This window comes from Ceratotherium simum, chromosome 23, assembly GCF_057802395.1.
Source record: "Ceratotherium simum simum isolate JZ-2026a chromosome 23, ASM5780239v1, whole genome shotgun sequence".
NCBI lineage: Eukaryota > Metazoa > Chordata > Mammalia > Perissodactyla > Rhinocerotidae > Ceratotherium > Ceratotherium simum.
Genome location: NC_141922.1, coordinates 21,121,631 through 21,136,502, shown reverse-complemented (window position 1 = coordinate 21,136,502; position 14,872 = coordinate 21,121,631). Strand labels below are relative to the sequence as shown.

The 14,872-nt window shown below is 37.7% G+C and overlaps 1 protein-coding gene across 8 annotated transcripts in view; it reads left to right on the top strand.

Moving 5' to 3' along the window:
• The window catches only part of COL14A1 (collagen type XIV alpha 1 chain), a 227,104-nt gene that overhangs the window by 96,222 nt on the left and 116,010 nt on the right, over positions 1-14,872 (top strand). For 6 of the 8 annotated variants that reach the window (XM_087447497.1, XM_087447496.1, XM_087447498.1 and 3 more), the window contains 5 exons: positions 5,037-5,163; positions 6,812-6,951; positions 7,446-7,578; positions 8,945-9,004; positions 10,584-10,735. In XM_087447497.1, coding sequence (XP_087303623.1) covers positions 5,037-5,163; positions 6,812-6,951; positions 7,446-7,578; positions 8,945-9,004; positions 10,584-10,735 — 612 coding nt within the window. The remainder of the gene's footprint in view (positions 1-5,036; positions 5,164-6,811; positions 6,952-7,445; positions 7,579-8,944; positions 9,005-10,583; positions 10,736-14,872) is intronic. The other 2 variants (XM_087447499.1, XM_087447500.1) reach the window with 1 other exon arrangement.

Below are 14,872 nucleotides of genomic sequence, written 5' to 3'. Positions count from 1 at the left end.
AGCTTTTGAAGGCAGGAGTCTGGAGTAGTAAAAAGATTGAAACCAAAAACACTGAGCTCTCGGTGTCTCTTTGTTATCAGTGATAAATAAACTACTTTCCCAAGGGTTGCAAATTTCACCCGTGTAGGAAGATCAGGCAGGTAATTTCAATGAGTGAGGATTGTCATTAAATGTGCAGAAGTAGTCACACCTGCAAAGAAATACACTCTCACCTGTTTTTCTTGAAACATGAGGCTAACTTAGGCTATATTTCGTATTCCCATTTTTAAGACATGGATGTAGAAGAAATTCTCTACTGAAAGTAAGACAATTCAAGACTGATGAGAAGTGACGATGAACAATGCGGTGCAGTGACAAGGATGCTAGGGTGTGGTGGGCACTAATGAGCTGGGGGGTGGCTACGTGTTCATCCAAGACGCAGCCAGTGTAGGCTCCTGCAGAGCCAGGGTCGGCTCCTGCATACTGCTGCTGCATAGAAATCCAGCTGGGGGCTGCCAGATCTTGTGACCTCTGATCTTGTGACGAGGGATTTCTATTTTTATGCGTAACTTACCAATTTAAAAATGTGGACTCATTGAACAACCAAAATAATACGACTGTATTCACCAATAAATGTTTGTTCACTGTAGAGCATCTTCCTTTGGTAATAATTTTTCATAAAACAAAAATAAACTGTCATATATATGTATATATAAGTAATATTTATAAATATAACTATAGAATTAAAAATTATTTTTTATTGAGGTATAATTGACATATAACATTATATTAGTTTCAGATGTACAACATAATGATTCAATATATGCATACATTGCAAAATGATCACCACGAGAGGTCTAGTGAACATCTACTTAAAAAAATTATAGCTGTTGTGGCCTCTTCTGGTATTTTACATTATTTGCCTTTATAAAGAAGGACCCCAGACTAAAATATTTGTTGAGAAATATGTGTGCTTTTTTTTAATAGTGTTTTTCAATCTTGGGGATGCTTTTGGCACTTGCTATTTCTAATTCGTCTTGTGCTAGGAAATTAGAAAAGTATATTTGGTAAAACTGAATTTAAAATGAGTAAATAGATGAAAATCTATGAATGAAAATCTTAGAAAATTTTATTTAAATAAAATGCATACACAGTGTGTGGATTTTGTAACATTTCCATTTTGACTGGGGTGTGTGTGTGTGTGTGTGTGTTCTTATTTCTTAATTCTTAACCTGTGCAATTGAGACTAGAGGTTGTGGACAAGTGTCTTTTAAGAGAAATATTACTTTACCTAATCTTGGAATATATGATTTCAAGGGTGAGTATTCCTACCATATTTTGCTTTAACTTCTATTAATTTAAACTTTTATTTGTAGCTGATGCTACAGTTGGATGTTTAGGAAATTCTCAAAACATTCTGGAATGAACTTTAAAATGTCCCAACTAAAATCTCTCTAGTTTGTAACATGTAATTGATTGTAAATTGCTTTCGACTCAATTTATATTTCTCTGCTTCATTTCCTCTTCTTCCTGTCTTCCCTCCTTTACTTCCTTTTCCTTCCTCTGTATCTTTTCTGCATTACCCCTCTCTCCAACTTTTTGGAGACCAAGGAAGAAAAAGAAGACAGAGTACTTAAACAACTGTCAGTAGTGGTGATAATGATGGCAGCTAACACATGTTGAGTGTTGACTCTGAGCCAGAGACTGTTCTGAGAGCTTTACAGAGAGCACCTCCTGCGATCCTTATAAAAAGTGCTGCCAAATCATGACTTGTCGAACTAAGGACAGAAGCCATCTCAAATAGCATGTACTGTGAAAGAATTTGGGGAAGTGTGCAAACGGAGAATTAAGTGCTGCCATTTGAGTTTTATAAATGAAAGACCACAGCTTTTATGGTCTGAGAGGCAACTTGAGTTCCCAGCAGCCATGACTCAACAACAGAGCCCAGCGCGGAGACCCAGTCCCTCGTTCCTCATCAAGGCCTCTTTCTTCATTCGTCCCAGAATTAGGCTGAAGTTAAGCTTCTAGCTAGACTGAAAAATTCTTCTCAAAAATAGTTGCATAACAATGAGATCGTGGTCTTTGTTATCATTTTCTCAAATTCTTCTTCTATATCTTAAAAGTACTACCAACAAAATCAGTTCCAGAACTTAGTCTAAAACGTAATATAACATAAAAATCAATGATACCTAAAAGTTTTCATTTGATGAAATAAAATAACCAATAATTAATGCATAAAATATGGTCTGTTCAGTATCAAAATGCTTTAATAAATAAACTACATCTTTTCAACATACATATTTTATGTCTATATATATAAAAAGGGGAAAAACCGTGTTTATATATATGAATGCTTTTTTCTCTTGGGGTACCTAAGAAAATTTGATTTTAGTTACTTTTGTGTATGTTTGATATCTTCACAAAATTCCTATTTGTCACAGATTTGAGACTTAGAAGTCAAGGCCTAACTGTCCATTCCATTTAATAGTTTTATGGCTCCAGGAAATTAAGTTAAGGTCTTTGGGCCTCAGGTTCCTTGTTTGTAAAATAGTTATTATAAATACCTAGGGTTTGGTGGGAGGAGGAGGAGGCTAAATAAGACAATGAATGTGAAGTTACAATCAAAACAACGGAAAGCAATATGTAAATATAGTTAAGAAGAACATATCTTGAGCTCATATTTTATATATGGAATTGTCTTTTCTGTGAGTTTAAATAATGAAGGCATACTGTAAATCGTGTTTATGAACATAGGATTTAGAGTCTGAAACACTTGTTTTTAAGTCCTAGATACTAGTTGGTTTTCCCTTGAGCAAGTTTCCTTAACTTTTTGGAGTTTCATTTTCTCATCTTCAAAGTAGGGGTAATAATTAGCGACCCTACAAGGTTGTATAAGGATTAAGTGAGTTAATGCATGTAAAGCATGCAGATAGTACCCAGGCCAGAGTAAACACTAAACGCTAAGAATGACTGATAACATTATCAGGCCCAAACTCAGAAGAAGATAATATATATTTTCAGTTAACTATTGCTATGTGAACAACATCTCAGCTTAAAATAACAACCCATGGTTATGCATCTTGGACAGGGCTCAGCAGGGACAGCTCATCTTTGCTCCATGAAGTGTCAGCTGGGGTGACTCGCACACTCATCTGAGCTTGGCTGGGCTAGAACTTCCAAGATGACTTCACTCCCATGTCTGGGGTGACGGAAAAGGCTACCATCAGCTGGCCCTCTCCAACAGCGTGACTCAGAGTTCCCAAAGGGTGAAAATGGAAACTCCTTTCCCCAGGGTTCACACTCTTTTTTTGAACCGCAGTTGATTCCTTAGAGATGTATTTGGTTTCTGGATTGGCTCTTAGTTTAGGTGAACCCTTTATTATCTCTTTTAAAAAGGCTCTTTGGTGCCTCCATCTTAATTTTCATTTATTATTCTATTCACTCAAAAAAAATATACAATTCAACATACAGTGATGAAGAAGCTAAGCAAAATCCGGCCCTCAAGGGCCTTGCACTCTATGCAGGAGATAAACAATGAGCAGGTACTTCAGGAAATAAAGTAATTTCAGGCTGTGATTGGTGCTAGGGAGGAAACAAACAAGGGCAGTGTTAAAGATTAACCCTACTGAGATAGGTGAAAAGAGAAACCCCCTCTGAGGAGATGAAATTTAAGCACAGACTTGACAGATGAGAAAGGCCTAATTTTGAAAAGAGCTAGGGAAATAGGGTCCTAGGCAGAATGAATTGCATGTGCAAAGGCCCTGAGGTGGGAAAGACATGGACCTGATGGAAGGTCAGTGTGGCTGGAGCCCAGCGGGCGATTGGGAGTATGGCATAAAAAAGGAGCAGTGCTCCAGATTATGCAAGGCTAAGAGGTCATTGCAATGTGCTTGGTTTTGATTTGGAAGGCAATAGATGGCTAATACAGGTTTTAAATAGGAAAGTGACGCATTGTATATTTTGGTAAAGGTTACTTTGACTGTCGTGAACAAATATATACAGTGAGCTTAGTCACTTTCCTCTTATCCCCAGGTAGCATCAAGATTACTCATAACGGATTTAATTGATATTGCTCCAAAATGTCTCTTGAAAACATTTTAAATGAGATCTTTTTTGGCAGAGTCTGCTCTCAGATAAATAGGTACATTTCTTCAATTCCCTAGAGTATCACCAGAGCTAGCATGCTTCATTATAAGTACTTGCCTTATAGGGATTTGGTGAGGATTCATTGAGACAATGTGTGTACAATGTATGTGTGCAGGTGGGGACACCATTTGCTTGGTCTACAATATGTCCCCTGTGCTACGTAGCTCAGCGGCCCAACACCCACCCTGTCAATGCTAAAGCTGTGTCTATTCTTTTTCTTACACTGAGGATGACTTTGCTCAGAGCTCTGTCTTCTAATCCTGCCCTCATCTCTTACTTTATGGTTTCTTTTGTCAAGGTCCGTTCTTTGTTGTTCCTTTTTCTAATTCTTCCCTTTCCTTACATCCTCAGCCCTTATCCTCAGGGCTCCATCCCTTATGTGCCCTAAAGAGGTTGGTATATGTTTTTCCCAAATATGTCTCTAAGTGGAAGATAAAGGAATATTTCAAATATTGACTCTTATCTGTAATATGACTATTCCCTGATTCTTCCCCTGCGTGATTGCTCACCTGTGCAACTCTTAGAGGAGTTATTGTGTATACTTAATCACAGAGTCAGCAGAGCCCAGGCAGTGAAGCCAAAAACCAGCCTCTCCTAGAAGATCAGGCTGGAAACGTTATATTTATTTATATTAGCATCGTAAATTGTCTGCGCTTTACTCTCTATTTTTAATGAATGGAAATAATATTGGTTGCAAAGATGTCCTGAGAATTAACTACTAGGTAATCTATTTGACAGTATAAGATTAGAAATGTGTATATATAAACTGACTGATTTAATAGTTCAATCATTTTTGCAGTATTTATAGCTCTACTGCCAGCCAAGTGAACTACAGACAATAATAAAATGATTTCTGTTTCCTGTACTTAGAGAACATCTGATACAGCTATTATGAATTCTCTCTTTTGCAGGTTGAAGTCGATCCTATTACTACATTCCCTCTGAAAGGCTTGACGCCCCTCACGGAGTATACTGTTGCCATCTTCTCCATCTATGATGAAGGGCAGTCAGAACCTCTGACAGGAATTTTCACCACGGGTAAGTCTTATTACAGTTTGAAAAGTTTCCAAGAGAAACTATAGAGAAACCAGAAGCCAGAGCAGCTTCTTCCATGGTGATTTTCAAGAGACTATATTTTAATTTTTGTTTATTTTATGTTATTAACAAATGAACAATTGGCTGACTAGAATGTGTACTGGCTAATGATTTTCTTTTTTTTTTTAATAATTTTATTTATTTATTTTTCCCCCCAAAGTCCCAGTAGATAGTTGTATGTCATAGCTGCACATCCTTCCAGTTGCTGTATGTGGGACGCGGCCCCAGCATGGCCAGAGAAGCGGTGTGTCGGTGCGCGCCCGGGGTCCCAACCCGGGCCGCCAGCAGTGGAGCGCGCGCACTTAACCGCTAAGCCACGGGGCCGGCCCTGGCTAATGATTTTCTATCAAAGCAAAGGAAAGAGTAAAAAGACCATCTAAATTCAAAAGATCTCAGTTAAATATAAGTGTACATACCTTATTTTCTTCCTATTCACATACCATTTCTTTTGTCCTAGCGATGTAGAATTTTCACATCTTTCTTCCATTCATATGTGTGTATGTTGAGTTGAGCTTCCCAAATTGCTGATATCAACAGTTCTTGACCTACAAAAATGACAGTTTCATACTATTGAACGTAATACATCAATCTATAGCCAATAATGTGTTTCATGCAGCCTGAAGTATTAATAAAATAATATGGGATATTTTAAATACCAAAATTTAAAATAGGGCATGAATACGTTATTTTCCTTTTCCCTATATGCCTTGTAGTCACTCAATAAATTTAAAACTTTTTGCCTCTTGGTGGCAACAATTCTATTGTTTGCTTTCTAAACCCGTCATTGATTGCACTTGGAAACAAATTTAGTGCTATATTTAGGAGATGAGAAGGTAATTTGGAAAGAAATGAGAAATAAGCTAGATTGAAAAATAATGTTCAAGAAAAAATTTCAGTAATTTCATAAAATCTCCTGAGGGCTTACTCTAGTTGGAATTCTCATGGTGTGTTGTCAAAGAGTTTAAAATCTCTGATTTAAAATAATAAAAATCAATGAACTGACAATTCGTTTTGGGTGTAGTTGGATGTTATGCTTTCTGTTGTATTTCTAAAAAGTGTGTAAGGCATGAAATAGTGAAAGATCTGATAAACTATATTTCACTTCTGATGGCAGCCATATGTACAAGTTAAAAGGATGAAGGTTGTTCTCTAGGATTTAACTTATTACTAGGCATACAAGCAAATAGAGCTACAAAGGACATTTCTCAGTCATCTAGGGCACCATTTTGTTAATTTCCTCAAAATACTTGGAAAATATTATCTTTGTAAAATAATGAATATGGCACTCTTATTTTTTATAGTTAATGAAAGGAGCCAAATAGAGAACCTAACAGTTCTGGAAATTACTGGAAAATTTAAAAATCTGTTGTATCCATGGTCTTCTTAATTTATGCTGTGGGTAAATGCTGGAAATAGAGATGTAAGGCTATACTGGACTGATCAATGCTGCTTTCTGGCTTCCATCTGCTTTCCTCAAGCAAGGAATTCCTCAGAGAGTGTTCTCTTCCTTTGGCAGGCCCTGGGAGCTGCTTGAGTTTTGGTGTTCTTGCTTTCTCAGATCCCTAACAAAATCTCCTTCCTTGGCTTACAGAGGATGTTCCAGTCCAGCAATACTTGGAAATTGATGAGGTGACGACAGATAGTTTTAGAGTGACCTGGCATCCCCTTTCAGCTGATGAAGGGCAACACAAGTTGATGTGGATTCCAGTCTATGGTGGGAGGGCTGAAGAGGTGAGTTGTCTGAAACAGACTGAAAGTTAATCCAGAGCATTTATCTGGAAGTGAATACGCACTGCTGCATTTGTGTTGGTCTTCGCTTTAAAATAGATTGAGGATCCCAGAAGTAATTGATATTTTGCATGGCATGGAGTTTTATAAATGTCAAAGCATATGATTTTTCTAAGATTAAAATACATTGTTGCTAGGACTTTAGTTATATATTTGATATATTTTCAAATTCTTTGACTTTCAGAAGTGATATTTAATAAAACTTCAAAATGCCACTTTTGCATTTATCCAACAGTTTTATTTGCTAAGGGAGTTGAAAGGAATAAAGTCTCTGGTTTAACTTTAAAACTGATTCCAACAGCCTGGGAGTTCTTTATGCTTAGTTGCTTCTTGCTTACACTCAGGACAACATTTTTCATTTTTATTATTTTTTCTTAACTTTCTTTTTACTCTATTATTCAAGCAAACCCAGTTACTAAGCACCAAATACTTTTCAGATTGTCCTGTTAGAAGACCAAGACTCATATGTTGTTGAAGGCCTGGAGTCTGGCACTGAATATGAAGTGTCACTGTTGGCGGTACTGGATGATGGAAGCGAGAGTGAAGTGGTGACTGCTGTTGGGACCACACGTAAGTCTTGTTCTGGCCAAGATGGACTTCATGAGCTCCCACCATCCATTCTGACACCCTCTTCACCCCACTAAGTTCCCTCGCCATCAGCCTTATCTCAAGCTACAGAGGCTTCAATTTCTCTTTGTCCCCCAGAATACTTTATATAACTTCACCTTTAATGAAACTGGTATATGAAGCATTTTAGAATCCTAAGCTATTATCATCATGAAGGCAGGGACCATATCTTTCTTGTTCGCCATTATATCCCCAGCACTTAGCACAGTACTTGGCATATTTTAACTGCACAGTAAATACCTATTGAGTGGATGGATGGATCAATGGATGGATCAATGGATGGATGGAGGGATTAAATAATTTATAAATGAATAAGTGAGCAAACAAATAAACCTAGGGCTAACATGTCCAAGAGTTTCTGGAATTTCCCAAGTTGATCTTGATTCCAAGAATCTTGTACAAACTTCACTCACTGATTCATTCATCCCTTCATTTTTTAAATATGAGGTATTAACCATATATTAAATTGTCTTTGTATTCCCTGGAATCAGATTCTGAGACAGAAAATTGCATCCAGAAGGTTTATTGAAGAGTGTAGTTGGGAAATAGATCTGTAAGGAAGTAAGGATGGCTGGATGGGGCAGAGGGAGAAGCTAAAACTGAACCCTCCGCTAATTCTGTTAGGAGTTCTGGGCCTGGGATGACCCTTCTGATGTGTCCCAAATTGAGTCAAAGGGGCTGGGCCTTTGTATCCCTTAATCCCCAGTCATTGGAGGTGGGCCATCCCCTGACAGAGTCTGTGACCTCAGGCAAGGCAATTCCCAGAGCTCTGAGCCATGGGCAGCCACTATTCTAGAAGCTGGTGGCTGAGTGTGTTGACCCTGAAGAGGGGATCTGGGTCGAGCACCACACAGCCGCTCCATTCCACTGGTTGCCTAGGGTGGATATAAGAAAGGAAGATGCATTTCTTATGCAAGCGTATTGCCTTCCTTGGTGGTCTTGTTTGGCAGCCCTTTCACGACTTGATCTACAGCACTGTTTAATTTCTTTTAATTATCACGGTTATGCCTCATTTCAAAGTAACTGGGAGGTTTCACAATTTTATAGGTGTAATTCAAATGTTTATGTGAAGTCTGGCATCTCTGATTAGAAACTTTAGGTTCTTTGGGTTTCAGTTTCCCTACCTGCGGAATAGATATAAAGTCTGATTACTCCTCACTTCTTCGGTCTTGCGACCATAGTCAAGGTTGTTGTGAGAAGCAAGTGAGGTAATATAGGTGAAATTTTCTTTGAAAACTATGAAATGCTATACACAAATGTATAGAATTATTATTGTGACAAAATTTTTAAGTAACGAATATTTTTTTAGTTGACAGTTTTTGGACAGAACCAGCCACGACTATAGCACCTACCAGACCTGTGACTTCAGGTAAGGACAAATCGAAGCCCATTTACCCATAAGCAAAGTTTGATTTAAACAGAAATTATGTTATCCTAGTTTTGTTTATTTCATATTATTAATTATGAACAGGGCATGCCAGTTCACATTTTACTCCTTTCAGAACCTCCCAACATCTTCCTATCCCTAAATGCCAATTGGTCTTCTAGTCTACTAGTCACTGGTACCTCTCTCTACCTTTTCCATCTTTGTTTTCATCAGAGGATGTCAGCATAGCAGCCCCCAAGATCTCTGCCCTCCTCTTCATCTTGATGACTTCACCTGTTGCTCTCTGTTGAGAATTATTCGTATTACTGTTTCCTTGCATCTCTGTGGGTAACTGAGACGTGGATGGTCTATTGTTCTTCCTACATCAGCTGTGTTCTCTCTCAGAGTAACTTTCCCCTCCATTATAATACACCTCCCAACTAGCTGTCGGAGTCAAGTAGGTAAAACATAAGTTTGACAATGTCATTTATTTTGCTACCTAAAACCCTCCAGTGGCTCTCCATTACCCATTCTTTCATTCATTATTCACTGATTCATTCATTTTTCAGTTAATCTTTATGAAGCCCTTCTTTGCACCCCAAAATCTCTTTATCATAGCATTCGAGATCCTTCCTAATTAGGTTCTGCTTCCCTTCCTGGCCTCAACCATATTTTTCATGCTTTCTTTATCCCTCCTGCCATCTGGAACTCCTACTCCTGAAGGTGAGAAATTGCCTCCTGTTCCCACTGCCTGGTACCCTCCCCCAATTTTGCTTGGTGAATGTCACCCTCCTACCTACTATGTGACATTTTTATTATTTTTGTCAAAGTAAATCACTATATATCTCAAAGGCCTAACACAGTCTGACATACAGGAAAAGTGCAATGAATCTTTGTTGAATGAATGAATAAATGAAAAAAGAAAGAGTCAGTGGAGATGGACAGAATGAAAAGAAGTTAGCACAGAAGGGAGAAGAAAAAAAAATGGGACAAATGAGGGAGTAGGTACCTTGTGAGATGAGAAGGAATGTGCCAGAGAACACCAGTGAAGGATTGGACAGATATCAGAGGAAGGATAATATCTGTGTGGGCTGATGTATAGAGGCACCCATGGGGAGAGATGTGTGCTTTGAGTGACAAGGGTTAAAACAGAAATGGAGGAGCAGGTGAGTGGGAAGTGTGTTGGATGCTGGATTGCGCACTGAAGCTTACGACATCCAGCCCATCATGTCCACTTCTCCAACTCAGGGCTATGTGAAGTTCTCATGATCATTTGGGCTCCCCTTCGGGTTTCCTAGTTCAAGGGCTTCTCCCCAGTTCCTCTTACCAGCGTATATACAGAGCTGATAGTTTTAAGGTGTCCACGATCTCACCTTGTAAGCATCTCTGAAACCTATTTTTGTTTGTTACCTGTAAGTATCATGGCCCCCGCCTTAACCACTAAAGCTGAGTTGTTCTTGCTTCACGTGGGTCTACACTAGAGAAATACATTAAATGATACTTGTTGCCCTGTCCACAAATGGTCTCATTTTGGAATATGGTGGGTTAAATATTCTTTAATCCTTGGTTGTGTTTATTCCAGTTTTCCGGACAGGAATCAGAAACCTGGTTGTAGATGACGAAACCACTTCTAGCCTGCGGGTCAAATGGGACATTTCAGACAGCAGTGTGCAGCAGTTCAGGGTGACCTACCTGACTGTTCAAGGGGACCCTGCGGAAGAAGTGGTAGGAATGGTCTGTATACACATAGCTCACCAGAAACTCCACGGAGTTTCCTGACTGACAGAGCTAACGAGGCTATCTCTAGATTAATGCAAGCTTGACTGCTCATTTCTTGGTGACTCCAGAAACTAATCATTTCTTGGTGATCTCCAGAAACTAATGTTTTTGCTTAATTCAAACTAACTGCTGGTTTCTCTGTGACCTTTCTGTCTCAGGAACTTTCTCCACGTACAACCTGCTTCAAATTGATAAAGCTTCTGAACCTTGTTTCCCATGTTCCTCTCCTGCCTTGACAACTTGTTAAAGCACCAAGGTTTGGTCATAAATAGTCTGTTATACACTTGTCTCTGTATATATATATACGTATATATATATAAAATTTTGATATATGAACTTTTTAATTTATATATATTAAATTTTTTGCCCTTAGGAATCTGATTAAACATTTTTAAGCAAAGCATACATGAAAGGTCTTCTTTATGTAGTTGAATTGTTCGTAATAAAGTGCCATCCATTAACAAATAGGTATAGTTTTCACTGACATCAACTCATTTTGAGCAGATTTATAGTCATTTCTAATTTATCCTTAATCGTGAGTGTCTCCCTTAGGGGATTTAGGTTTTTATATGTTGGGTTTTCTTTAATTTGTTTCATCTGTGTTTTTCTATATTGGAAATCTGGGTACATTCTTAATCATGGCCTTCCCATGTTTTCTTAATTTATACTTTATCATTTCTTTTAGTCTAGAACCTGAAAATTATTCCCTAGACATGCTTCCCACCGGACCAGATAACTCCAGATAACTCCAGCCAAAAGAAATTTTTTTTTTTTTAGTCATGGAATATGCTTTATTTAGCCTCATTACTTGCATTTCTTGTCTGCTGCATTGTTTTTGAGATACTCGATGAGAGAAGTCTCCAAATTCGTTATTGCTCAAGAATAACATTTATTATCCTTTCTTCCTCTTCCTTACTTATAGAGCTTTTGATGGAAAATTATTTTTATTTATGTGCTTATGTAAACAATTATTTGAGCCCAAAATTCTCTGGGGAAAGTACTTTATTTCAGGCTGATAGAGGAATTGTTACAGAACACAATGATAACCCTGAGGATAGCCATGCCCACTGTGAGTAGCCAGAAGGTCCATGAAATTGGTCTGGGAGTAGTTTTAGAAAGTTGATGGACACTTAAACAAAATAGATTGAACTATAAATTCACTCAGACCATACATTTCAAGTGATCCATGATTGGAAAATTCAAAAAGATTAAAATTGTGCTTAGGAATGCTAACTAAAGATATAATTTGAATGCCTTATTTTCCCTGTTATTGTCCTCGTATTTTAATTTAGTTCCTAAAAATGAGACCCTTAAAACCTACCAGAAGGAGAGTTTTATTCTTTGGTTTTTGTTTCTCCTCTTTCCAAGAAACACATTCAACTTCTTGCTAAATTATTCCTGCAAATTTGGAAAGAGTAACAATTTAATCTCATGCATGCACTTGTACACTATGCAAGGTAAAATAATAATAATATTTACTTTGGGTTGTCTCTAGACAATTTTCCCCTTGCTAGTTTCTTTCATTTCACACTGTTTATTTTGAAACACTTGGACACCTAGATGAAGGGAAAAAAGATCAAAAGTCTTAAACACACATGTGCCCCAGTTAAATAAACCGTTAATAAAAATGAAAAATATTGACAAATTTGGTGGTGATTATTTACCATGCAGAAGTGTTTTTGCTATCCAGAACAAAGTACTGTAGAATTCTTTAAATATCAGGCTCCATTAGTGAATTCCAATTAAAGTTGGATTTGTGCACACAATTTACAGGCATGTTTTCAACTGAGGATTGATTGAGAATTTATAGCTCAGTGTTTTATGAAGTATTACTGCTACATAAATGTAGTGTATTATTATTAGAGACAGAAAGTGGGGTGCATCTCAATTTAGATTATAAAACCAAGGTAGGACAGGAGGTTGTAGACCTATATCAAAATCCAAGGATCTTGAACTTCCAAACACCAAATGAGTATCTTAAAATAATGATGCATAGCAGAGAAAGACAGATGGCTGAAACATATTACAAAAGTGGGAAAGGAAAAGTGTCCAGATAAGAGAAATGCCTCTTACCATCTTTCCTAATTTTCCTTACCTATAAAAACTGATTAAATTTACATGAGGAGATGAGAAGTTGGAGAATAGTGTATGTATATAAGATTGTAAACCAAAGTTAAGCTTTCATATATGTAAAACAAGGGGAATTAAATTTTCTTTTCCAATTGAGATAAGAGAAATAATTATATATTTTCTAGGCATAATCAAATCAACCAAAGATTTCCAATAAAAATCCTTTGAACTCTTAGAAAGGAAAACCACCTGTCAAATATTTCATAAGGATTGACTTTCAACTCTGCTCTGAAATATGGAGGAGTGACAACGACATTGCCCTGGATTTTGCTGTCAGGATAGGGAGGTCTCACACTTCTTTATTTGTGAAAGGTTGATCGGGATTTCAGACTTTTCTAAAGCCTAGATGTCAAAATCCATAACCATCACCTGAATTCCAAGTTGCAGGAAATTTTCTAGAGTAGAGATACTTAAAGTGTGGCTCAGTCTCCTACAAAGTAAGGTCAGATATAAAGATTAAGCTTTTAGAAACATTTATAGCAAGGTACATTGCTGCAACATCAAAGAACATGCTAGTTTTTTCTAGTAATTTTGTTTTATTATATTTTTTAAAAATATTGATCTTCAATGGATTGGAATTAAAACAACAGCACCAACACCACCTAGTCCTTCACCACAGATAGCATGAGAATCTCTGTAGAAACAGAACTTTGTAAGACGAGAACACAGTGAAATGCAGGGAATCCTCTTTCTATTGAGGGAACAGCTTGCTGGATAGGATCCAGGCTGTTCTGAAGAGCTTTGGGCAATATGGAGCCAGACATAAAGACGCGTTTCTGAAAAAATTAAAAACATGAAACTCACTGGTTAGATCTGCATCTCATTTAACCATAAGCATCTTTTATAGAGTTGTTTTATAAACAAAACCACCGTCTGCTACCACCTGTAGCATCTGTTTTTAGTAGGAGCCCATCTTTACCTTGCTTTGTGCAAACAAGCAGAGGCCAAGTGGAAGAACTTTGCATACCCCAGAGGAGATTTACATTTGATTCTTGGGAATGAATATCATTAGGGTAAAGAGATCCAGGTGGTGCCATTCTGCGGCGTACAGGACAGTGGTTAAAGAGAGGCTCAGGCCAGATAGCCAGGATTTCAGTATGGCTCCTTTACTCAATGGCTGTGTGGGCCTCAGTTTCTCCATCTGTAAAATGAGTGTAATGATATCCTTACCTCAAAGAGTTGTGGTGAAAATTAAATGAATTACTATATTAGAAACTGGGGAAGCACCTGGCACATACTAATTGCTAGGTAAATGATGGCTGTTATCATAAACCGCAGCAACTACTTCCTGGCAAGCTAAATGAGTCCTCCAAAATGGCCCCATTGCTATTCAGTATTCCACAGGCTAAATTTGATTGGTTCCAAGGCCATGCATTTCTCAGTTTGAGAGATGACCTTATTTAAGGAATATCAACATGGGTGGTTTGCTAAACAGACAGCTTGGAATGAATGCCCAGGCTCTGTGCTCCAGAGGAGTTATATTTAAAGAAATGCCCTGAAGGAAGCTACATTGATGGGGTAACACAAGTCAGAGCAACCACAATTCTTCCTTTACATGTCCTTAATGCCAGGGTTATCTAACTCATTCTAGAATAAAGCAGAGCTCCTTTTAAAAAATCTCCGTCCCAGGACCACATCAATACAACCTTGTATATTTCAATGTCCCTTTCATATGAGGAACAAAATCATATTAATCCAATATATAAACACTTAATTCAGACTCCTTGTTTTTCATATATTAAAAAAAAAAATATTGCTTTTAGAGCTTAGTAATATCTTAGCAACAGTTGCTTCTGGGTTCAAGTTGAGGCTTTCTAGGGCTTATTCCATGATTTATAGGTTCCTTCCCTCATCCAGAAGTAGACAGCACAGCCCTTTGCCTGCTGGCATTTTACCCGGCCTTTGAATCAAAAAGCATCTCCAGCTGTCCTGGTCTTATGACTCCCTCAAACCTATTTGGGT